At 40.6% G+C, this 25,648-nt stretch overlaps 1 protein-coding gene across 1 annotated transcript in view; it reads right to left on the bottom strand.

The window, feature by feature from the left end:
• Window positions 1-3,072: 3,072 nt before the first annotated feature.
• usp43a (ubiquitin specific peptidase 43a) overlaps window positions 3,073-25,648 on the bottom strand; it is an 87,223-nt gene continuing 64,647 nt past the window's right edge. The window contains exons 10-16 of the mRNA XM_028402808.1: window positions 22,353-22,430; window positions 21,869-21,998; window positions 14,007-14,126; window positions 10,316-10,565; window positions 9,191-9,349; window positions 4,913-5,068; window positions 3,073-4,829 (exon numbers count right to left, since the gene is read on the bottom strand). Of these exons, the coding sequence (XP_028258609.1) occupies window positions 3,670-4,829; window positions 4,913-5,068; window positions 9,191-9,349; window positions 10,316-10,565; window positions 14,007-14,126; window positions 21,869-21,998; window positions 22,353-22,430 (2,053 nt within the window). The 3' untranslated portion in view covers window positions 3,073-3,669. The remainder of the gene's footprint in view (window positions 4,830-4,912; window positions 5,069-9,190; window positions 9,350-10,315; window positions 10,566-14,006; window positions 14,127-21,868; window positions 21,999-22,352; window positions 22,431-25,648) is intronic.

Here is a 25,648-nt window from a genome sequence, read left to right on the forward strand (position 1 = left end):
ATATACTGCATGTAGAACAGATTTGTTATGTTTTCTATGTAGCCAGAGATGTTTGCTGAGTGTCTAGCAACAGCAGTCATTCCCACTTGACATTTAAAGAAGGGAAAGCTTAGCCGGTAGTGTCGTTGTGTCAGTAGTTGAGAAGTTTTTACAACTAAAACACCAAAAGCTGACCGATTACTACACTTTTTTTGGCTTGAGACATAATGATAATAAAACAATAAAAATGATGATGCAAATGCGGTAAATGTAATTCTAGTTTTGAACAGACAGTAAATAGAACAACTGCACATTTCAAATAGAACAATACTATAGATCTACATATTGGCAATCTGCATAGAAATTCCATTATACTTTGTTTAAACTCTCTGATTAGAAGATTTCATTACAAGTGGTTAGTTAGTATTGCTTCAACAGTGTACACCAGTATGTGTGTGTGTGTTTGTATACTCCTCTGACATCAAACAGAGGTGTGTGTAGAAAGGAGCATGTGCAGCCCCTGAAACTTTGCATTTTTTCTCCTTGGTTATTTAATACGTAGAATATATTTACTGATGGTATGAAGAGAAAAGCCTCCACTACACACTGCCAACAAACCTGGAGAAGAGGGTTTGAAGTAAAAAACAATAAAATGTTCTATGGGCAGTGTTTGAGTGCTTTGACAGCACTGAGTGTTTTTTTCTTCTTCCATTTTTGTAGCTGAAGGCAGCCAAACTGAAAATGACAAAGAGAAGCTCAACATTCATGGAAGGGACAGAGGGAGGATGACACCAGTGACAAAGTGACAGTTCTGCTTATGTTCTAGATTATCAATGTGAACAGCATTATTTCAGAGGCATAAATATAGTACCATTAATGAGAGTGAGAGTTAAACACATTTTGAATACAGAGCATTAGATTGTATAAAGATGATTGAAGTAAGGTGCAAATTAAATATTCACACTGTGCAAATGTGGGCCATACGTGACCCTGCAAAGGAAGTAAGGCTCGTTTCAGCACACAATCAACTGTGATGGAATTAATGGAGTAGCTAATGCAGTAGAATACATTTTGTGAACTGACCTGTGATCTTCTTTACACTGTGGTGTTTAAATACGCTGCATGCTTTCCATGTAGAATCAATTAACCTCTCGTACGGGGCATGTTGGTGTTTGAAAAGGTAGCAAGGTTTACACGAGTCAATAAAGCTCAGATGACAAAAAAAAAAACATGTACAAAACCAAGCTAATTATAATGACAGTGAAAAGGCAAAGTGCACATCGAAACCTTCATCATGCCGGATTCATTCAGATGGAAATCATACATACACATATTATTTAATACAGTGCTGCACCCATTCCACAGCACTCTGTTAAACAAGTGGAATGTGTGCTGCACATTTTCCTGTTATGCTGCTTGAACTGTGTTGGAATTGAAACTTATTAATTCATATTTTTGGTAACATTTTTGAATGTATGCAATTGTAATGAATTTTTTTTTTTGCTAAATAAAAAATGGCTACTGACAATCAAAACAGATTCCTGTAGGCTTAGATCAAATGGTACGACAGTGTACTAGGGCCATTGTAAGAAATAAAATACTGACCTGTTCTTGGTCAAGAAATCACGTTGTGTTTCCGAGGTGTCATCTTCCTTGCATGCATATGGTTTATGTGTATATGCAAAATGGATAGAATGCAACTGTTCCAGGGCTTTAGTTTTTATGCTGCCACAAGTACAACTTGATGAGTTTTTCCACGGCAACCATGACAGCAAGCAAAGTCTCTCCAGACCTTATAGCCTAATGTCAGAGTGTGTCTGAGTTTTTTCACGCAAATTTGCTACTTTAATCTCAGAATATTACCCTCCCTCCTCTCCTCTCCCTCCAGCATTTTTTTCTTACAATGGCCCTAATGCGCTGTTGTGAAATGGTGAAAAAAAAGCCAGAGAAGGCACTTTCAAGTAATACCTGACAAGTGATTGTTCGAACTATCTGTGTCCGTCCTTAATCATTCAAATAATTCTCACCAAATACCAGGAGATGGAGGTGAAGCAGTGAGTCCTTTCATGTATGTGTCACACATCTTTGAGTCTATTGATTTCAATGGGAGCTGTGCAAATATCTAATGTTGGCACAAGAAAAGAAAATATACTAACTTACAGATACTGACCCTGCCTGTAGTGCTCTGTAGTTTGCTGACCTGTCCAAACAGACAGCTTGCAAATCTTGCAATGATCCAGTTGCTTTGCAAGGGAAACAGCAGAAAGCACAAATAAAAGTTTGGCATCTGACCAAATGTGCAAACCAGAGCTAAATATGTGCACATTTGGATGTACATACAAATGTATGCTTTTAATACTGTGATACTGCTGTTTAGGGATTTAGGGGGTATGAGGCCAACACACATTTTGCAGCATAATTATCTGTGATTCTGCCACGCAGAGTTATCAAACATATAGTATACAGTACAGTACAGTACAATCATACAGTAAATGTATACATAAAAAGAAAAGGAATAATGTCTATTATGCTGATTTTGTGGAACATTTCTTGCTCTTTACACCAGCTAACTGGGGTCAATAAAATGGTCCTAATCTGACATAGTGACGCTTGATTACAAGAAGAAGAAAACAATCAGTGAACATTATGCTCGGCCCCCTTTTCAATCAGTGATTTTCAAGGGCAGCCATATTTACAAAAAAAAAGAGTTTCAAAGAGGCACACTTGCTCACCCAGGCAGCTTCAACAGTATGTGATGTGGCCACATTCTGCATTGTGACAGAGGAAAACTCAGAGAAAGATAACTGAGTGAGGAAATGCATGCAGAAAAAAATCAGTACAGCAAAGTAGGGGAGAAAAAAAACATCCTTCATTGTTGTGTAAAAATGCATAAAGCGTTCTGTTAGGGGTCAGCAATGTCTGAATAATACACTGCACAGGGCTCAAATATACCTGCAGTCCTCTCTCTCTCTCTCTCTCTCTCTCTCTCTCTATATATATATATATATATATATATATATATATATATATATATATATATATATATATATATATATATATATATATATATATATATATATATATATATAAAGCACATCATTTTGTTCAAAGTCGTTCTGAACTTTAAATTAAAATTTAACCAGGGATTACAGATAAATAATTGACGTTAATTAATCGAAAGCTGCAGCCACAAAGCACCGCCATTAATCAATTGGACACAATACATTCTCATAAATCAACACAATCAGTGTGTCTCAAATCGTAAGCAACAGATAGAGTTCAAATTAGAGTGCAGAATCCCAACACTCATTATATCAATAAGACACAATATATGTTTGTGTGTATTTTGCTTTCACAAACATATTGTCATTGGTCTAAACTGCATAACAGTTGCACAGGCACTTGTTTGAAGTCATAAAAAAACAGAACAGAGGTGGACTGGCTCTGATTATTGACAGACAGGTCACATCTTTCCTTTCTGTTCTTTATGCTCCAGCATTAAGGGAGCCTTCCTTTGCTCAGCGTCTGGCCCCTCTGTGGTGAAAACCACGCGAGTCAGGTAATTTTGTGGGAACAAAAAAAGGCGTATCACTGTGAATAGAGCTCTATTGCTTTGATCTGGATGCCATTTACTTCAGCAGGAAAAAGGCTTTATGTGTGTGCATGTGATATATATACTCTATCTCTGAGTCAGAAGCTGGACTCAGGGACCGTCCGCTTGCGTCCCAGTGATGTTGTGCTGTAACGGGTCCTCTGCAGGGTGCCGTATGATGGTTTGTCCGCTGTCAGGCTGCGTGATGGTGCTGAAGTTGTTAACATCCCATTACGATGTAAAGACGCCGTCCGACGCACGCTTTGCTCTGTTTTGGTGGGGATGTTAGAGGAGCTCTGGGAGCGCTTAATGTCAGCCATGGAGCGTCCCACTTTCCCGTTTGCCAGCTCATCAGTCAGACGGCCTGAACCATTAGAGTGGCCTCCTTCCACTCCAGTTTTGCCTCCTGCCGCTCCATTAGACAATGACGACCTCGACTGGGTCCTTCTGTTTCCTTCCTCATCTCCTCCTCTCCCTGACTCACCATCCTTGGTCTTCCTCGGGTCCTTATCCTTCTTCAGGAAGTTCCCCTTAAGGAAGGAGAGCAGTCCCTCGTGGCTTTTGGGCACTTCTCCTTTTTTGGTTTTAGAGTTTCCTTCCTGTGCACAGTGTTCCCTGTCAGCCCTGTCTCCCTTGTGTCTTCTCAGAGTCCCTTCATGAAGGCTGGATGTACTGTAGCTGGGCTGAACTCCAGCACTTGTGCCCCGTTTTGACTCAGTATCCTGGGAAGATTTGGAGGAGCTCTGCTTCCTGGCATCCTTCCTCCTTGTAAGTGTGTTACTGCTAAAGCTACTGTTGATATTCACCGCAGCCTCCTCTCTTGTCTGGCTCCCCTTACTGCGTCGCAGGCTGGCCGTCTTTTCTGAAGGCCGCCTCTGGCCCTCTGGGACCTGTGAATTTGACGGCTCCTCTGTACCCCTACCAACACAACTCATACTCCCCATGCTAGAAGATCGAGCGCTGGCTGCAGCACGGCCCTCAGCAGCTTCCTTTGAGCTGCGCGGTTCGCTCATCAGAGTTACTATTGGATCCTTGGTGCATCGGGGTCGCCGGCCAGATTCCAAGTACTGCACCAGCTCCACATGGGCAGGATCTTGGACTGGGGGAGACACTGAGTCAGGTTTTCGTCTGTCCTTGGAACCCAAGGACCACCGAAGGGGAAGAACTTTGCTTAGGGTGTCCTTGGTTTTGCTGGGGGCTCTCATGCTCACACTGCGTCCCTGAAGACCTCTGACAAACGGCCTGCTATCGAAGCCCCCTGACAAACACAGAAAGGAAACTTTAACTCTTGATATAACTTGTTGCACACTGAAGTGAATATGGGAAACGCTAGCTCCTTACCTCGTTCCTCTTTAAAGCCATTATCAAGGAAGACTGGAGACTCCGGAGAGTCAGGTAAGGATGACGGGCAGGTCGTGGAGGACACCAGGCTGCCTCTCTTACTGTCTCCTTTCAGCCTGATAAGCCAGTGGTCTGACATTGATGAACTTGTTGAGCCTGTGACACAAACACACACACACAGCGGGAACATCAAAGGAGAAATATGAGCCAAAAAAACAATTTAGCATTGCACTCCTGCAACATTTGTTGGATGATGTTTTAATGTAAACAGTGTTTGGTGAAGCAGTGGCAGCAGAGATAGGGAAATTGAGTGATTAAAACTGTGAAAATTACAATGTTGCTAGCTGCCGTTAGGATTGTGGCATGCTGTGCATATAAAAGAAGGCTCCTGTCAGTGTTTCATTATTAGGGTCTGAGCACTGACAGCCATGTGGAGGCAGTATTGTAACTGAAGGAAATATTATTCACTATTTACTATTATTCCTTTTCTAATTATTATTCTTATTTAATATAATTATGAATCATTTTAAAGTTACATCTAAATAAGGTGGAACTGACACGTTGGTAAGATGTCATTTAGTGACTTGGGTTTTTGAGGTCAATAAATTAGGTAGTGAAAAAAAATATAAACTTAGTGAGGCAGCTGCAATTGAATGAAAAGGAAGTTGTAGAATCACTGAAACCTGAAACACTGTGTGTTGACTTGTCACTGCAGTCAATGTGGAACAGATGGGGTTACCATGGCAACAATAAAATAACCACGAACGACCCGCAGTGTGCAGTCAGAATTTTTCTTTCAATAAAATGGACTTTGAGTTTTATATACTATAGAAATAATGTATTTCTTCCATTATAAGTGCAAAATAAAACACTACAGCCAATTTGTGGAGTTACTTTGAGAATGTCAAGGCTGCTGTCACTGCTGCTGCTCCTTGCCTGTTCTGCTCTCTTATTATATAGGTTATATATGTGCTATATGTGTTATTTGGACATATAGCACGATCAATGGCACTTTGAATGACAAGTCAAAAACCCATCTATCTATTATCTGAACCCGCTTCGTCCTGCAGTGCAGGGTCACGGGGGGCTGAAGCCTATCCCAGCTATCTACGAGTAAGAGGTGGAGGTACATCCTGGACAGGTCAACAGTTCATCACAGGGCAACATACACAGACAAACAACCATTCATACTCACACCTACGGGCAATTTAAAGTGACCAATTGACCTAACAAGCACATCTTTAGAATGTGGGAGGAAGCCGGAGCACCCGGAGAAAACCCACACAGGCACAGGGAGAATGTGCAAACTCCACACAGAAAGGCCCTGGGCAGAATCAAATGGGAACCTTCTTGTTGTAAGGCGACAGCCACTGCACCACCGTGCCGCCCCAAAACAATAATTAATGATTCATGTAAAAGCCTATAGGCCCTGAACATGGACAGCAGCACAAGCATAAAGCTCAGAGGAACTGCAGGCACAACATCATAGATGCTTTCCACTTATTGATAATTTGCAAGAAATGTTTCAAGGGTGCTTTAAGTCAGGACGTTCAGCAATCAATGAGACTACATTATTCAAAAACCCTGAAAAGTTAGTTTCAAGGTATTTCTCTAGTGAATTAAATATGTATGATAACATGAGAAACTTTGAAAATTAGAAATTAACTACTTACTTATTCAGGGTTAGTCTTGTTTTCAAGTCTTAAGGTTCTGTCACTTAAACAGCTGGGTGGGGTGGGTGAGTGCCTATGTGTAATATCAATGAGAAATCTGTCTCTTTATTAACTTAAAATGGTCCTGGAGTCTTCTTTTTTTAACCAGACAAATCCTATTTGTAGTATTAGAGTAAGCAGCAGGTCACCAAGAGAAATACTGTTATGGTATAAATACTGTGATATTATTAGTCATTTATGAGTTGTTCTTAGGTTAATTGGACTAGCAGACATATTTTGAAAAGCATTAACCTACACCTTGACAGTGCGTAAACAAAAATCGCAGTCACCTTTGACAGCTTTGATTTCTATGTAAAGATTGGAGAGAGATTTTCCTAAAGGATGTGAGCAAAATCATTCAAATAATTCAAAATAAAATATGGCTACAACAAAGTTCTGACTGCAAGTGGTACATTTGTCTTAGTTTTTAATATTTCCACTGAGAACCTGTAAAAGTATCTAAATGGGAAACAATCCCCGTCGATTGCATCTGTGTGTAAACAACAAAAGCTGAGGAGCAAGGACAAGAAATACAAGGAGGCACAAAATTAAAACTCACAGTAAGCCCATTAGTTTGAATTTCAACAGTGGAAAAGAAATGTTTGCCTTCGGCAGTCGGCTCCACATTTACTTTGTTTTGATTCACTTCACTTGAACTGGAGGATCAGTTTGTCCGTTGTTGCATGCAGTAAACACACAGACACACACCAAAACATGGCTTAATGTGTCTCTGGGTTGTTTGTGTTAGACTGACTTGTAAATCAGTGCCCTGCATGCTTTGGTCTAACACCTGCAGGCACAAACAGCTTGTCTGCTTCAAAACTGTACAACTAGACATCACACACTGCAGGAGAAACCAGGAAAGTCCCTCACAACACAACGTAGATTTAATTGCATGCAAAATTAAAATGACTATGTTTCTTCTTCTTCATTAGTAACATAAACTATACACACACAGAGTCATTAGCGGTCAGCCTGCTTTATAACTGTACATGAGAAAAGGTCAGTTTATTATGATAAAGGTGGATACCTTCGAGATTTGTGGCATTCTGACATTTCAAGTATCTGTGTCTGGTTGCCCTTCACTGAATAGCCACTGGAAAAGGTTTCAAGTTCATCTGCACAGACTCATTACTGCTATTACATCTGACTTTTAGCTCCATATAAACCTGTACTATAGGCATGCCACCCATTCATTCAGTTTGATCAAAAGAACCAGACTTGCTGACACTGTCTGTGGCCTAAGTGACAGGAAGCTTAAAGGATCTTTTTTTTTTTTTTTTTTTACTATTGGACATGACCCGAGGAGTCAAACTGACAGTCCTTAAAGCAGCAAATCCTGGCTTCATTGTTACTGAAAAATGGGCTTTGGTACTTTTCAGGCCTTAACAAGCTTTCACTGCTCAGTGTCTGCTCTTTTTTACCCGCAGATTGAGTAAGTTCTGAAAGCTTTTAGTCAGAACACGGCACACAATAACATGTCATATGGAGACTCTGGGTCCTGCCACCCACCATGGGAAGGAAATGGGGGGGGGGAGTATTATTTTAGTTTCACTTCAGATGATGGCAATAGCACAAAAGAGTCAAGCTCGATCTGTTATTGTCAGCACTGGACTGCACTGACTACGACAGCTGATTGTCAAGGAGAGTCTGAAAATGGCTTCATATTTAAGGGTGAGAAATAGTCAGACTATTGTTGTTTCATACGCACTTTAAAATATAAAAGGCTATATTTTGTTCCTCTGTATTACTTCACAGCCATTCTATATTGCTGTGTTTCATGCAATGACAGTTATTCTATGCAACATAGGAGTTATTGGCTTATTGTTAAAAAAAAAAAACGGTATTTCCAATGTAAAACTAAGAGGTGCAGGGGATTATAGACACCGTGTAAATGGTCTCCATCTGCTGAGAGCAGCAAAATGCACAAAGAACATTATGCATTTGTAGAAACTTTTATTTTGGAGCATGAGAAAATTGGAGACACGCTGAGAGTTGAATGTTTGTGACTACAAGCTAAAAAATGGGTGTAATAAGTCCCACAGAGTCTTATTTTACCCAACAAAATGTGCGGCAATTAAAGATTTATAACCTGGAATTTTATTACAGCTCTAAAGTGAGGCTAGACCTTAGTCTGGAAAGATTAATGGTCCTTACTGGAAAACGAGGGAAAATAAGCACACAAGGAATGCAAGGACAGGCATTCCTAGTGTGCTTATAATGATTATATTGATTACTTCTGTAAACTGTACCTATTACCTCTGTGATAGCCTTTCTGGAGCTGTCCCTGAACATTTTTTTATATTTTCTGATTGGTTAGTTTCGGTCGAAACTTGTGAATAAAAATCATGTCATAATTACATGATCACTAGATGAAATAGTGATGCACACTTCACACAGCGAATCATCTTATTCTAATTTCTTCCTATAGCAGAATACTATATATATGCGCTTGTTGTTCAGAGATTCTCTATTAGATGTGGACACATTTCACAGTGATGTAAAATTTATAAAGCAGAAATCCTGCTTGCTTAATAAAAAGTTCACTTTTCATCTGGCAGTGTACCTCTGATGGAGCTACTGGCAGACCATGGAGGAATGGTGTTGCGTCTCTGGTAGAACAGGATGTAAGCTCCTCTGGTGCAGACTTCTTCCTCTGGCACCAGGTCTACGCTGCTGTCATCGTAGCTGTACCACTGGCCGTCCACCGAGTTCCTGCAGTAAGCTGGATTTAAAACGTATAAATAAAAGAAACCAGCTGTAAATACAAGGCACAAAAATATAACGTTTATCATTCTGTGCTTTTTAGCTCCACATGTAAGATCAACACAACACTTCTCTCCTTTACTGTGATGAGGCTGGATTTATTTTTTTCTGAGCTTGCTACAACAAAAACATGGTCCAGAGTGCAGCGGCTTAGAAGTGAATGAACACATACAAAGGTTCATCATGACATAATACATTTATGACCTTCATACTATCTTTACTATGGACTTCCTGGATCTTCTAAGAAGCTAAAGGAATGTTGTAAGAAAGAAAAACTGATGAGGATATTTATAAAGAACATTTCTGTTTACTCTACATCAATGCTATCCAGCTCCCTGCATGTACTCTAGGTTTGTATGTTTTTTATTATTGGATGCAAGTCTGCATGGCTGCTCTTAGAATTAAATCGACACAAAAGCAATCCAAAAACAGTATCTCAGTTTAAAGTATCTGAGGCGGCGCCACATGTGTCCCTGAAAATCCTCTGCTCTCGAAACAGTCGGTCACTGCTGGAAATGGCTGGAAATAAATCGCACAGGTACAGTACTAACCTAATTGGCTTCTTAAAATTTCTGTTTGCCTGGCTTTTGGGATAAAGCTGGTGTCAGGAAAGATCCAGACTGAAGCCAGAGCTTAAAAGATATGCTGTTTATGTACGTGCTTGTTGTGTTACAGAACAGTTTCTGTACTTTTTAAAACTATTGGTTTTAACCTAAACACCCATACGTATGGTAAAATGTTATTTACAGAAAATGGAAAATAGATATACATATTTCCCCTCAGGGATCAGTAAAGTATCTAAAATACATTGAGCTACAATAAAAGTGAAGAAATGCTCATTCTTAAAGTGTGAATTCATCAAATGTCACAAAACATTTGAGCTGATCCATGACTGTATTAATAAGGCATCGTGTCAGTTTCATACCAGTGTAATGCCCTCCGTGCATTCCTCCATGATGGTTACACACAGCGTAGAGGTCATACAGATAGTCGTGGGGGAGGATCATGTCAGCAGATTGGTGATGCTGGCCTGAGGGTTGTTTCCAGGAAGGCGTGGAAGACCCCAGGCTCAGGTTCTTCATGCTCTGACTTCTCTTCACCACGTGTGGGGCCATGTCCAGACCGTTAAGAGGGAACCGCACCAGAGTGGACAGCTTGTTTCTCCGCTCCCCTACCTGTTTAAACAGCAATATACATTAATATGTAAAAGAGAAAAACATTTTTACAATAATTAATAATAATCAATAATACACTCACTCATTTCCCAAGCTTTAAGCTTTTTTTGTCCTGACCACTGGTGTCAGTCATGTTATGTAAAACTGAGAAATGACACTGACAAACACACAGGTACACACTGGTGCATTCATGGAGTGACTGATTTAATTATATTGCAGAGCAAATGTAAGAAACCCTGGTCTGCAATGTTTGAAGAAAATGGCCTGATGTGATGAGGTGATCAGCCATTTGAGACTGCAAGGCATAGTGGTGCCAATCAAACACTGGATGAACATGTAGGAATACGTGGAATCAGCCTTTGGGCCATCAATAGTATTTGGTATGCATTCCTGACGACTGATAAGGTTGGAATACCTGTGTGCACAATGCTAGCTGTGAAATAGGTAGTAGAAATCTCCTTTAAACCTACACAGTAAGGTAAACAGGGCTTGATATAGCCAGCTATTCTGATGGGCAGCAACAAGACAATAACAATAACACAAAGTAATGGCCTTTTTTGATGTGGATAAGTGCGACAGAGGAAGATAAGAAACGCTGTTCCAGATTGTGAGTGATGGGAAATAATTATCCATAATGCTACTCATATGTCCCAATGTCATTTGGGTTATTTTTCACACTCATGCATAGAGTAAAAAAAAACATTCTAAAAGACCTTTTACAGACTCTCTAACACTGTCTGAGACTGAATGACTGACCTGATAAGGCACTATCTGCTGTTGTCCAGGTACATTTAAAACATTTACATTTAAAAGGAAATAATGCTCTGATGCTTGATGCGCTCATTCATGTGGAATAGTCTGCAGCAGAAAATAGGAGAAAGAAAATGAAGACAGCTGACAGATGTTTACAGCTGGGTTCTGTAGCACAGATAGACAAATCAAGCAGGAAACAGCACGCAGCAGATTGTGTGGACTCTGGTTGGAGAAGATAAGACAAGGTACTAATGAGTCCCCTGGGAGTGAAACTGTAATCCCTGTGCAGAAGCAGCCAGTTAAGTAACAGGCTCAAAGTTTGGACCTGATCAATACACTAAAAGACACTTTCTGATCCTGAGGGGAAAGAAGGAAATCCACATTGGAATTCAGACCGCTTTAGAGGATGTCAGAGGTTCATCCCCTGGTGAAACTCTTGGTGAGGAGTATTAAAGAAATGGAGTGAGACAGAACTGGAACAGAACAAAGAAGAGAAATGTAGAGAAAACTGTATACATCTGCTGGAAGGAGCTGCTACACTGAAGCTTATTGTTTTCTGTTTTCTGCCATAAACAGAAAACAGAAACTCTAGCTTGCACTTTAAAAAAAGAAAAGCTGTCTCTCTCTCATCACAACCCATCAACTCCTCAGGGAATGAGCATGTATTCCAACAGCACCACCAGCAGGTCAACATCTACAATGTTGTTTGAAATATCTCAACACGTTTTTTGATAGATGGGATGTTTGGCAAAACAATTGGCATCACAATAATGTCATGAGAACATGCAGCTTTATCCTCACAATGAATTACAGGAGACACAGAAACAGCATGAGAAAGGAGAGAAACGTGTCAGCGAGGGTGTCACATTCCCATCAGCGCCAGAGCTGAAGTGGATAAACACCTATGACTGCTGCAAGGTTGTAACACGGACATCTGTCTGCTCGTTCTGTATGAAAGGTGTTGTTTTCCCCACCTCTGTGTTGAGATATTCTCAGATATATCACTGCTTTTCTAAACATCATAATGAGCATTTCTTCAGGTTTAGTTAAATAATGTAACTTATTTTAAGATCTTGCTGGAGTTCATTCACCACAATTTCCACTTCATAATGCATCTCCATCAGTTAGCTCAGACTACAGAGAAGGAAGAAAAGCAGTGCCTTACTTTTACAGAGAATAAGGGTATACTTAGACACATAGTGTAGGAGGCAGTGTAATACTTGGATGTATGTTATGTCTGTGTCTTTTGTGGCAAATAACAGCGGCTAGCATGCTGCAGGTAATTACTAATTAGTAGTGATGTGGCTTCCTGCAGTGCAGCAGGAGGTTGAATACAGAAGGATGCTTGAATGTACACAAGAAGAATGTGTTATCAAAAACTATCAAATGGTTACAGCCAGAAAAATGTCCAGTATCTTAGTTTGTGCAGATACTTCTCTTTTATCTTTGTAGTAGCCTACCACTGAGATAAAAGAGAAAGGTATCAGGTGCCTTCCATCATTCAGTAAACAACATTTATGTGCTGCCAAGACTTCAGGGTGAAACACGGTATCAGAGGAGGAAGATGTGTCGGATTGACTTCTTTTTTTTTTCTTGTTATTTAGAGAGATAGTTCAAGAATATGGCATGATGCCATAAGGTGGCACTTTTTAAAACCCGAAACAGAAATAAAACAAATGCTATTGATTTTTAACTTCCTGCCTAATAAGTAAAAGAGCTGAAGTGTATGATTCATCTCCTTCTATCCCTCTCTCTTTTACCACTTCAATTATGGAGCAATGCTTATTGTGTTGTGAACATTTCTTCAGAAATTATTTTTTAGGCATATTTATTTGAATCACGTTTTGGCAAAGTTTAATCATGCAGTTTTGTGAGGAATGTTTCTCTTTTGGCTTTTTTCTTGTGATGATTGTGAAGGCTTCTCTATTCAGACATAAGGAGTTTTTTGTGTTGGTGCTTGAGCCTCTCTCTTTAAAACATACGGCGAATATGGGAAATAGGAGCATAGTTCCACTATTAAAAACACAGCAACTGTGATACATTTTGAGTGGTCGGACGGATTATAAAATTTCATCCCCTAGGGGGAAAAAAAATCTTGAAACAGGCCAAGGGGATTCAAATCATCTGCATTGTGTGGGTTGCAGACTATTTATACCAACATATAATAAACGCTTTTTGTTGAGAATGGCATATTCGTGTGTGTTTTCTAGACAGCTTGGCTCGTTGCATGAGGACAAAAAGTGACCAGGTACAGAAGCAAGTGAACGTTTCTGCAAACCACAGATACATACACTGTCAACACTTCCCCAGACACGCGGTTAATTGGTTTTTACTGTCTGCGTTCATTGTATTTGTGCAAAAATGCTAAAAACCCTTTAAAGCGCACAGCAACAGCAGCTGTGCTAGTATGATATACTATGATATACTATACTATACTATGATATACATATGATATATATGTTAGGATCAGAAATGTTGAATGACAAAAATTTTTCCTGGGATCCATTAGGGTGGTGGAGCTCTTTGCTGCAGCATGTATAAACCACTTAGATTAAAAATGTCTAAAAAATGTCTAAAAAACTCTACATTGAATGCAAGCGTATGTGAATAGCATAGTAGAAGGTACAGTAGCCCATGACCCATGATATATTTATTTACCTCCACAGAGGCACCATAAAGCTCACCCACCTGTCGGAAGCGTTTGAGGTGGAGGATCAGTATGTCGGGCAGCGTCCACAGACTCATCTTCACCATGCCCTGCTGAAGCTGCTTACAGTGAGGACACTTCCAGGCATCATCTGGGGCCAGCTGGAATCAAGAGGACACAAAATCAATTAAATGAAACAACATAGAGTTTAAAAGTAAAATCTTAAGTGATGCACCTCTGCTCTGTCATTTGAATATGTCTGGATTTTTCTGCCATAATAACGTCTGATTGCATTAAAGATGTGACATGACCTCTCATCCTTGTTCTTCTCTTACATGCCTGAAATTTTTTATTACTCCTTTCCCATATACTCTGCTTATTAATCTTTACAAAAGCATCTTCAGGCTCCTGCACAAGAAATGTTCATCAAAATGTTTTTATGAAAAAGAAAGGATTTATGTTTGGCAATGATTTGTTCTGTTGTTTGGTTGCTTTTTGGTGATGTATAGAGGGACATAGAAGGCAAAGTCAAAGAGTCGATTGTGTGTGACATTGTCATTCCAAATATTGAACACTGCCTTTAGCACCGGATTTGTTCTTCACTGTGACAAGGAACAATAGCCAACTTCACAAGAATGACTTTATTAACACCTGTCTTTGCCTCTTAGGTTATAAAAATTCTTCCCTTTATCAGTTTAAAAGAGATAAAGGCAGGAACTAGTGCGGGTGGAAGGGGATGCTTCAATGACTCATTTCTATTCGGTTTCTTTTTTCAGAAGTGCAGTACAACAACAGCTTAATTTCCAGGACACACTGGTGTGTTTTTTACAAAAACATCAGGAAATTAAGCTGCCCCATCTTCCACCAGTGTGTCATTTAACAAAACACAATTAACCATAAGAAGAAAAATATGTCGCAAGCTCCACAATTCTGTCTGTTGGCACCAAAGTGCCACTTTAGAATGACAATTTCACTGAGCACTGGAATGACATCCTGCAACTAGAAGCTGCTCAAACAAGATTACTTCAGTATCCAGATTACTTAGCATCACAGAATTTCTCTGTATCTGACGTGTAAAGGTGAGCCCTTTTAGTTTCTTTTTTTCTCACAAATGTTGAAGTAACCAGGAAGGTTAGTGTGTCATTTTTTTCCTTCACACTTTATCCTTTCACACTGTACTAAACAGACGGTCCGAAAACATGTCATCTTACATGTTGTCAAATATGCCCTTTAGAATGAGAATAAAAAGGTAGTTGGAGACAATAACCATCACCTAACATGCCTTGTTGGTGGTGATGTTGAAGTCATGTGGCCATGAGGTGTTAGAAACCTTTCTTCCTGCAATGACTCAAAAGCTGGTCAAATAATCCCATTGGATTTGATCAAGTGAAGCAGGGTTATCCCAATTTTCAGGTTGGGAAAAAAATTAAAAAATAAAAACATACTTTATTCCGACAGAACCCATGACAGAGGGCAGAGAATTGAGACTAAGACAGGAATGCAACCTGATTGTTTTTAGTACCTTTTAGTATGTTGATTTGGGCTGAGTGCAACACGACGGTCCCCGAGGGCTGCCAGAAATGGCCCAAACACATTAAGAAGAAAATGAGACAATGCAGGCAGAAAACATGCACTTGTAGTGGTGAGGCTCAGATAAGTTACTTCAGTATGACTCTGGAAATTGCTGCGTATTACCCTTTTCAACTGCTGAATCGTGTTGCTGTTTGAACTGATGATTTGGACCATGGCTCAAATGACAAGCACTCACACTCACATAACAACCAGCATTGAGACTAAAGAACACAGCATTCAATTCATCAGGCCTGTTTTTCACATGAAGGTCAAAGTATGATGTTTTTCAGCTGCTGCTAGGCAGTCGTGTGGCTTTGTGTGTGGAGCTCAATGCCACAGGCTGCTACATTAGTGAGGTAATTATAAAACTAGAACATAAAAAAGCAATTAAGATTAAAATTAAGAAACCCTTTATGTGTCCCACAATGGGGAAATTGCGTTATTGCAACAGCTCAGATACAGTCATAGTAAAAATAGGATAAGATAAAAATAACACAGTATAAGGTAAAACTACCAATAAAGATTCAGTAGAGTTAAAATAAGATCACATATTAACATATATTGCACAGATGAGTAGAGGTAGCAGAGGTTTGTAGATTTAACTGTACACAGTGCATCAAGAACTAAATAAATAAATATTGTATTGTACAATGTGGTGTAGGAATACTGCACATGATCAGGAGTGTTCATTGTACAGTCTGACAGCAGCATGAAGGAAAGACCTTGTGAATCTCTTGTGAGGTAGTCCCGGATCTATTCTCACATCTGGCAGTCCAACCCCGTCTTCTCCAGTTTGTCCTTCAGAATCGCCAGCTGGATGGTGTTGAAGGCACTTGAAAAAAAGCGTCTCCAGCTTATAAAGAGCTTGATGTAGCAGCAGGAAGATCATAGCATCCTCCACTCCAACATTAGGCAGGTTGGCAAACTGCAGTGGGTCCATGGAGGAGCCCAGCTTAAAACATGCTCCATAACTCCAAACAGTTTGTCTGCACAGGACTTAAGGAGCCTGGAGCTAATGCTGTCGGGCCCAGCTGCTTTCCTTGCCTTTGTATTCCTAAGTTCTATTCTCACCTGGGCTGCTGTAAAGGACAGGGATGTGGCGTGAGTGAGTCTGTGTAGGTGTGAAGTGGTTGGATGTTGTGATAAGCCAACGGTTTCAGGGGCTGTGTGCGGAAGTGGGGAAAAAAGGCAGGTGTCAGAGTGGAGGTGTGGCTACATGGGGGGGGTGCTTCGTCAAACCTATCGAAGTGTAGGTTTAGGTCATTGACCCAATTCTGATCCCCCTCAACCTGTAAATTGTATGTATTGTAGCCAGAAATAGTTTTCAGACTTCAGACTGATGTTCTGCTGTTCCTCCATCTTCCTTCTGTAGCTGGCTTTTCCCTCCCCGATCTTCCTCCTCAGCTCCATCTGTCCAGCCCTCAGCTCCTCCTTGATCTGAAAGCTCTCTTCTTCTCCCTCAGGAGAACTTTGATATCAGGGTAATCCATGGTTTGTTGTTGGAGAAACCACCTTGGAAGGATCAGTGTTCTCAACGCAGAAAATTATGTAGGCCGTTATGCAGTCTGTCATGCAACCCTAATCACATTACACTGTGGATCAATAATTAATTATTTTTAATTTACACAATGTAATTAGGCTATTATTTTTAAGATGTTAAAGTTAACTGCTTTTATCTTCACTTACATCATGATTGTGAATTAAATGACTATTCTCATGTGAGGGCAAGCATAAAGAACAACTATTAACATATAAATGTCAGGTTTTGAGCATTCTCTGATTTTATTTAAAAATAATACTCTACTTGTTATAAGTTGCACTGAGTAGATGTGAATTCCACTTGGCTTTGGCAGACTCTTTTCTCTAAGGCAACTTAAAAATGACTCAGTACTCAGTAATGACATGCAGGAGAGGTGAAGAACTGCTGTTGCCAAATGATGACATTTCTAGAGCTTAACAATTCTCCTCAGCTCTCCGAACCACGTGCCACTGACTGGAAGGATCTGAAATGAATTCAATTGATGCTACAAAGAAGTGAAGATTATGAAAAGACATGTAAGTGCTTCTGCCATGTACACTCAACAAAAATATAAACGCAACACTTTTGTTTTTGCTCCCATGTTTCATGAGATGGACTTGAAGATCTAAACTTCATTCCAGATACACAATATTACCATTCCTCTCAAACATTGTTCACAAATCTGTCTAAATGTGTGATAGTGAGCACTTCTGCTTTGCTGAGATAATCCATCCCACCTCACAGGTGTGCCACATCAAGATGCTGATCTGACATCATGATTAGTGCACAGGTGTACCTCAAACTGCCCACAATAAAAGGCCACCCTGAAATGTGCATTTTGTTTCTGCTTTATTGGCGGTCTGGGGACTCAGAACCAGTCAGTATCTGGTGTGACCACCATTTGCCTCATGCAGTGCAACACATCTTCTTCGCATAGAGTTTATCAGATTGTCTATTGTGGCCTGTGGAATGTTGGTCCACTCCTCTTCAATGGCTGTGCGAAGTTGCTGGATATTAGTGGGAACTGGTGCACGCTGTCGTATACGCCGGTCAAGCACATCCCAAACATGTTCAATGGGTGACATGTCCGGTGAGTATGCTGGCCATGCAAGAACTGGGACATTTTCAGCTTCCAAGAATTGTGTACAGATCCTTGCAACATGGGGCCGTGCATTATCTTGCTGAAACATGAGGTGATGTTCATGGATGTATGGCACAACAATGGGCCTCAGGATCTCATCACGGTATCTCTGTGCATTCAAAATGCCATCAATAAAATGCACCTGTGTTCTTCGTCCATAACAGATGCCTGCCCATACCATGACCCCACCACCACCATGGGCCACTCGATCCACAACATTGACATCAGCAAAGCGCTCACCCACACGACGCCACACACGCTGTCTGCCATCTGCCCTGAACAATGTAAACCGAGATTCATCCGTGAAGAGAACACCTCTCCAACATGCTAGACGCCATCGAATGTGAGCATTTGCCCACTCAAGCCTGTTACGGCGACGATCTGGAGTCAGGTTAAGACCCCGATGAGGACGACGAGCATGCAGTTGAGCTTCCCTGAGACGGTTTCTGACAGTTTGTGCAGAAATTGTTTGGTTATGCAAACCAATTGTTTCAGCAGCTGTCTGAGTGGCTGGTCTCAGACGATCTCGGAGGTGAACCTGCTGGATGTGGAGGTCCTGGGCTGGTGTGGTTACTCGTGGTCTGCGGTTGTGAGGCCGGTTGGATGTACTGCCATATTCTCTGAAACGCCTTTGGAGACGGCTTGGTGGAGAAATGAACATTCAATGCACGAGCAACAGATCTGGTTGACATTCCTGCTGTCAGCATGCCAATTGCACGCTCCCTCAATGCTTGTGGCATCTGTGGCATTTTGCTGTGAGACAAAACTGCACATTTCAGGGTGGCCTTTTATTGTGGGCAGTTTGAGGTACACCTGTGCACTAATCATGATGTCAGATCAGCATCTTGATGTGGCACACCTGTGAGGTGGGATGGATTATCTCAGCAAAGCAGAAGTGCTCACTATCACACATTTAGACAGATTGTGAACAATGTTTGAGAGGAATGGTAATATTGTGTATCTGGAATGAAGTTTAGATCTTCAAGTCCATCTCATGAAACATGGGAGCAAAAACAAAAGTGTTGCGTTTATATTTTTGTTGAGTGTAGTTTCCACTGCTGGAAATGTCATGACTGCAAAAGAACTGCAGAATGGTTTTGCCTTTCCCATTAAATGTCTTGTGTCTGATGACTGCAAAGCCAGGGTGGTTTTGGAAACAATGGAAAATATAGTCAAGATTAAGTTTGTTGGTAATATCCTGCATTTGATGAAATGTGCAGCTTACAAGTGACATAATATTCTGCAATTAGTTTACGCACCAAGCCACAAAAATTAACCTGAAAAGACCCCATTAAAAACATGCTCAAGGTTTTAAAAATGCCCTCTGAACATTAGTGAAAACTAGAGGCTCCAGCACAACATTTGAAAATGGTCTGCACAGAGCAGATTTTGTTTGGCTCCAGAAAGCAATTTCTACCTAACAGCATTTAAGGGAGACTCATTTATTAACATTTTGCTGCAGTGGTTGCTGCGTCTCTCTGCCAGGAAAACTCATCTTCCGGACAAACTCAGTTTTTAGCAACAGGCCCTCACATAAATAAAAACATGAAACAAAAAATCAAACATTTCAACCCTTAAAGTGATGATTTATGAAGTCTGCAAGAGATGAATCTCGAGGAGGGGGCATCATATTACAACACTGCCCACACACAAACACAGTCAGATAGTATAACAAATTATTTTATTTACAAATTAAAATGAAAATATGCTGCCACCTGCATCCATCACTGGAGCAGCGGCAGAGCGAGCGAACGGAGAGACTGTTACTGTCATCAACATTCCACTGCACTAATTAATGCACTAAATAATCCTGTTCCAACTTCTTGTTAGCAACAGAGCACATTCTAGCTGAAACATCACCATGGGATGTGCATGCCCCAAGGCAGGATAATTCTGCAGCAGGCGATAAGAACCGCACACACAACAAAGGCACTGAGCGTCAATGACATCCCTGAAATGAGGTGTTTGCACAGAGCCCAAAAGATTCCGAGAGACAATACAGAGCCACAACCTTTTCAACCTGCTGCCATCTGGCAATCAAAGCTGCCATCCTTCCTGACTTCTGAGCTGTTCTTTCCCCTCAGGCTGAGAGATTACTGAAATCATCCTCCACACTCCAGAATGAAAATTGATTTATTTGAATTGCTTATTTTTTTCATGCATTTAAAACTGGAGGGTTGAATTTAGATTTTTTTTTCTCCAAAAAAACAAACACCTTCTAACCTCCATTGCTGAGAGTTTTTGATAACCTGACAGATGATTTCATGCAAAGAGATCGGAGCTGATGGACAGTCCATTTACACTAATAAGCATATTGACCTTGAATTAAACACGTCTTTTCTACCAGTGTTTGTCATATTTGTAAAATGTGTCCCTTTTTCCACCTCCCCTCAGCCAGCTCACAGGCACGACGTGTTTATTTGCATTTTGATTGCTGCATGCACTAATACTCTTTGTAATTAGTTTTATTACAGTAGAACAAAAACACACAAACATTCAAAATGAAACCACCCCCTAAACATGAATTAATAATATAATGATAATAATGCCAGAGATTGTTAAATAAGAAAAATACTGTAATATTAAATACTCTCAGTTTAATCTGTTTGCTCTCATAGTTCCGTCTCTTGTCAGTTCAGAGCAAAACACCCCCACTGCTCTCCTCCGGTGGTCTCTCTGGGCCTTCTTGGTCCAGTCTGCTCACCTGAATGCGCATGCTGCCATTGGCTCACTCAGTATACAACCTTCCATCCAGTGGCAGACTCTGCCTGTGCAATTTGCAGGATTTTTCCAGCATTTTAATCTTGTTAATGAATTTAACCAAATAAACTATAAGCTGATGTTCACCAGGCTGTCACAGTAATAAGCTTTTGGACCTATTTCACCTGAGCTGTGACACACAACTAGCTTCAGATCAGAGTGTTGTTATGTCTTATAGAACCAAGGGCATTTGAAATGTTAATGATTAGGAAACTATTCAAAGAGATTGAACAGTATTATTTAAGGATTCCAACAGTTCAGCTTGAAATGGAAATACAATACCAGAGGAGAAGGTTTGGGTTCCTCTCTTTGTATATAATCATGTCTATACCAAATATCTGTACCAACTGTCTCAAGTGACATCAGGAATATTCTCACATTGCACAGCTCCCCGTGGAGTCATTTTTCCTATGTTTTATAATGGCAGTGTAGCTACAAGCTGATGGAGTTTTTTCTTACCAATTATCATTTATAATTCTCCTCACTGTCATGTCTTATACAAAAGTAGATCCTTTCAGTCCCTATATAGAATTTCCCAACTCCCCATTTCTTTATATTCACTATAAATCACGTGGTCTTTCATGTTTAAGTGTCACAACGTCGGTTTTCTTGCCAGCCTCAGTTCTGCTATTTGAACCAGTAAATCGTCTTTCCTGTTACCTACGTTAATACTGTGTCGTTTAAATGGTGCCATATATTACAACGTGAAAATAATATGAGCATGTGCCTACAGATTGTCAAAAACTGCATTCTAAAAACTGTGACAAAACATCCAAATAAGCAGCGGAGGGATTAGAAGGTTAAACTTGTTTAGTTTGCACCTGTTTTGATTGTAAAAGCACATACATAGTAGTTTACCAGTTGAGAACAGGAACATATGGTATTTACATGACAGTTGTGTTGCATCTTACCTGTTCTTCTTTGGTATACAGCTGGAAGCATTCATCCAGAGTACAGCTGTGCTGCTGAAGGTGCTGTTGCTGCTGGTTCCTCACACTCTCTGCATCCTTCACCACCTCCTCCTGGATGCTCCCGAACAGACTGAAACAGACACGACACTAACATTCAGTCACAGAACTGAGTTCACTGTGTCCGAATTTTAATTCTTTTTGTTAGAGACAAGAAAAAAAGGCACAGAATTAAAGTATAAAAGATAAATATCTAAGTAAATATTTAACTAAGTTTACATTTAATGTATTTATCAGCCTAACAACACATGCACTGCAAATACTCACAACAAGCCCAAATATAAGCATGTTGCTATGGAAATGTGTCTATGGATCCACAAAAAGTGATTCCATCAGATCATTTTCTGGTGCTCTTGGCAACCATAGTTTTGACCATTAGTTACTTATGTTTAATGGTATTAGGACTGCTAGAGTGCACAATGCTTACCATTCTTTTGAACTGTGCTCCCACTCTATAACAAGCTTCACGTGGGGCGGTCCCCCTGGGCCGCAGAACTTCAGAGCTCTACAATCCACCAAGAGAGAATGAAAACACCTTCCACATCAAGAGCACATAAGCATCTTTTGATCTTAGTTTACTCAGTGCTAACAGACAGGAGAATCATCTTCAAAAGCCTGCGACCACAAACACACCTGAGGCTGAAAATCTGTGTTGTTCACATGCACCAACTCCCAATATTTACACTAATTAAATTTCATTTCATTTCCCACTCATGCACACACCTACGCCCACACTGGCAGTACAATCAGACAGTGACATTGACCATCATGTATTAGTATGCAAGAGTCTGAGTTCTATTGTGGCATCTGGGGCTACTGCTGTTGTATTTCAGAGCCGCTCTTATCTCTGGGGGAAAGATTAAACAGCATCAGTATTCAATAGCCAAGCAGCTCTGAAAAGGGGCCAGGGTACATTTTATTATTACTGAATACTGGGGGCAGAAGTTGTTTCTTCAGGGAAGATGATGCATCATCTGTGGTAGTTGTTATGCAGGTGTGTCAGAAATTCATGGAGCCATTTGTATTTCAGGTGGAGACAGTCTGGAGCCCTAAAGCATGGCACTCATTGCTTAAAAATCCTCAAAGCAGACCTCAGGTTGTCTCATTGTAAACATATTTCATGCATTAACATATGTACCCTGCATTTCCACTAGATGTCAGACTTCTGTAACATGTCAACAGAATTTTGTAGGAACCCAATAAAACAAAAGTGGTTGGATGGCATTAAATGAAATTTGCACTACTGAACCCGCTCTCTAATGCACCCGCCAATCATATTTAATCTAACCTTTTTTTTCTCCTATGAGACATTTGAGTACTTTTAATTGACAGATGGCTCTCGAGTGTAACCTGCATGAAATTAAATGGTCCCAGTGCAGCAGCAGGAGCACCAAGTGGCCAACAGCTGGCCAATTACCCTCTGCAATAAATGTCTATAACTGTGTAAAAGTGGTACACTCCAAACTCAATAACAGACAAAAAATAATTTACCAAAAACTTGGCTATAGAGCACGCTGATTAGAGCGGCATGCTCGAAAATTATACTGTATTATTTTGTGGTCCATGTAAGTAATTGTACACGTTAAGTACTATATCTGCTGTGGGATATTTATTGTAGATTTCTTAGTACCTACTAGAGTCTAGTTTCCACGAAAACCTTTTAGAAACCTTTTAGATGTAATTATTGGTCCTAAACAGATTTTTGTAAGTGACCTGTTTTTTTTCTGGGATAGTGGGGTTTGTAGTATTATTACAGGAATTGCCATAGGAATGTATTAATGTGCTGAAAAAAAGAAGTAGTAGAGCTCCTTGTAAAAAGTGGTTACCATTGGTTACATGAGTTCTTATGTTGATCCATTTTTTTCATTGTAATCGCAGGTGCAGAATACAATTAACCTGAATGGGAAAGGTACCGCAATTGTACTAATAAATATACTGTACCTATTTCAAAGGTCTGTTTGAGACTAGGTTCTATTAAATATTCTTTTTGTCATACTTTAATATTCACATTTTTGATAACACGCAGTGCTTAATCTAGACGGGTGATGGCCAAAAAGCAGAGTCAAGCTCTGAAAGGTCTACAAATGAGCAGTCTCCTGCTGCTGATGTGACAATGCAAAAAGCATTGTCACATCAAACACAAAACGGATAAAGGAACAAAAACACTTTAAAAAGTTCGACATTGACATTTAATTAATTATGTCACCTCCCATTGAGCCCATTGTATCTCAAGAAATTTTCTGAAGATGTCTCTAAAGCAGGGGTGTCCAAACTACGGCCCGCGGGTCGGATTTTCTATGGCCTGCGGCTTCTCTCTTAAAATGTGTTATTTTTGGCCAGAGTAAATCATACAAAATCAACAGGCAATTCTTATTTTTGTTTTTAACTCATTGTGTAACGTTTGCATCATGATTCTCTGAGCAGAACATTATCCCTCTCTCTCTGCATCGTGGTGCGTCACGCGGTGCTGCAGGGCTTGGTTGTTGGTTCCAGCTCTGCAGAGGGCTCCGAAGGTGCAAAACACCGGTTCAGAACTTCGACACAATTCACTACGAGACTAAACATGCTTCTGCATACAGCCTGCTATCAGAGAGCGTCTGTACAGGGGACGTTCTCCAAAACTACGGAGCCCCTCTGTGACATGGTAAAAGAAATAAATTGTGGCCACGAATAACGTGCGCACTAAATATTATTATTATTAGTTGTAGTATAGTAGCCCTATTAGAATTCATGGACTGGGTGCATGGGAGCGGGTTGCCCGGCCAGAGAGCAGCCTCCCCGTGCAGCAATGAGCGTCCCTCTCTGGGGAACGTGCCGGAGTACTGGGGGGCTCCAGGAGCGCAGGGGAGTGGAGCGGAGCGTCCCTCTCCCTGTGCATCGTGTCGCTCCCTGCTGCCCGCTCCTGCCCGCGCCGGGCAGCAGGGAGCGATGCTGGAGCCATTAGAGAAGCTAAAGCGACATGATGGAGAGAGAGAGGGACGCTCGTTGCTCCCTGCTGCACGGGGAGGCTGCGTCCTGCGTCCGGTAGCCTGCTCGGGCCTTTTTACCGGCGGCTGGATAAAAGCAACTCCCCAGAAATGCGAACATTTGTAAATCATGAATTAGTTTGTGCCGTGTGAGCTGACTGTTATAAACTGTGATGTTTTACTGGAACAGCAGAGCAGTCCCTTATTGCTTGTTAACGTTTTGTTGTTAAACTGTCAGCTGTACAGAGACGCGGCACTTCTCTCAAAAAGGCTCCGTCATTCAGTACGCATCTGTCGTAAGGCACGTCATCACGTTTTTACGTCTCGTTGCCATGTACTGCAAACCTGTGTAAACATTAAATTACAGACCCTTTGAGATCAGCACTAAATGGCTCCCACCTAGTCTACCTGACATTTTACTGATGTCTGCTGCTCCTAAACCAGATCTGCCACATATGATCAGATCTCACCTTCACAGTAGAGTCAATAACTTGCCTGTTGCTCTGTTATCACAAACACACAGTTTCTGAAAGTTTTAAATTTATGCTGTATATTCAAATACATTTTCTGATCTGTCATCTGAATGCTAAGATGTTATTTTGTTTGTTGTGTAAGATATAACATATTACAAAACAGCATACACAGTTTTTAGTGTTTAAAATAATGACATCGGGGACTGTTGGCCCTCGGAGAGTTTCGCATTATCGAATCTGGCCATCCCCGAAAAAAGTTTGGCCACCCCTGCTCTAAAGTCTCC

The sequence above is a fragment of the Parambassis ranga genome, chromosome 1, assembly GCF_900634625.1.
Source record: "Parambassis ranga chromosome 1, fParRan2.1, whole genome shotgun sequence".
Classification (NCBI taxonomy): Eukaryota; Metazoa; Chordata; class Actinopteri; family Ambassidae; genus Parambassis; species Parambassis ranga.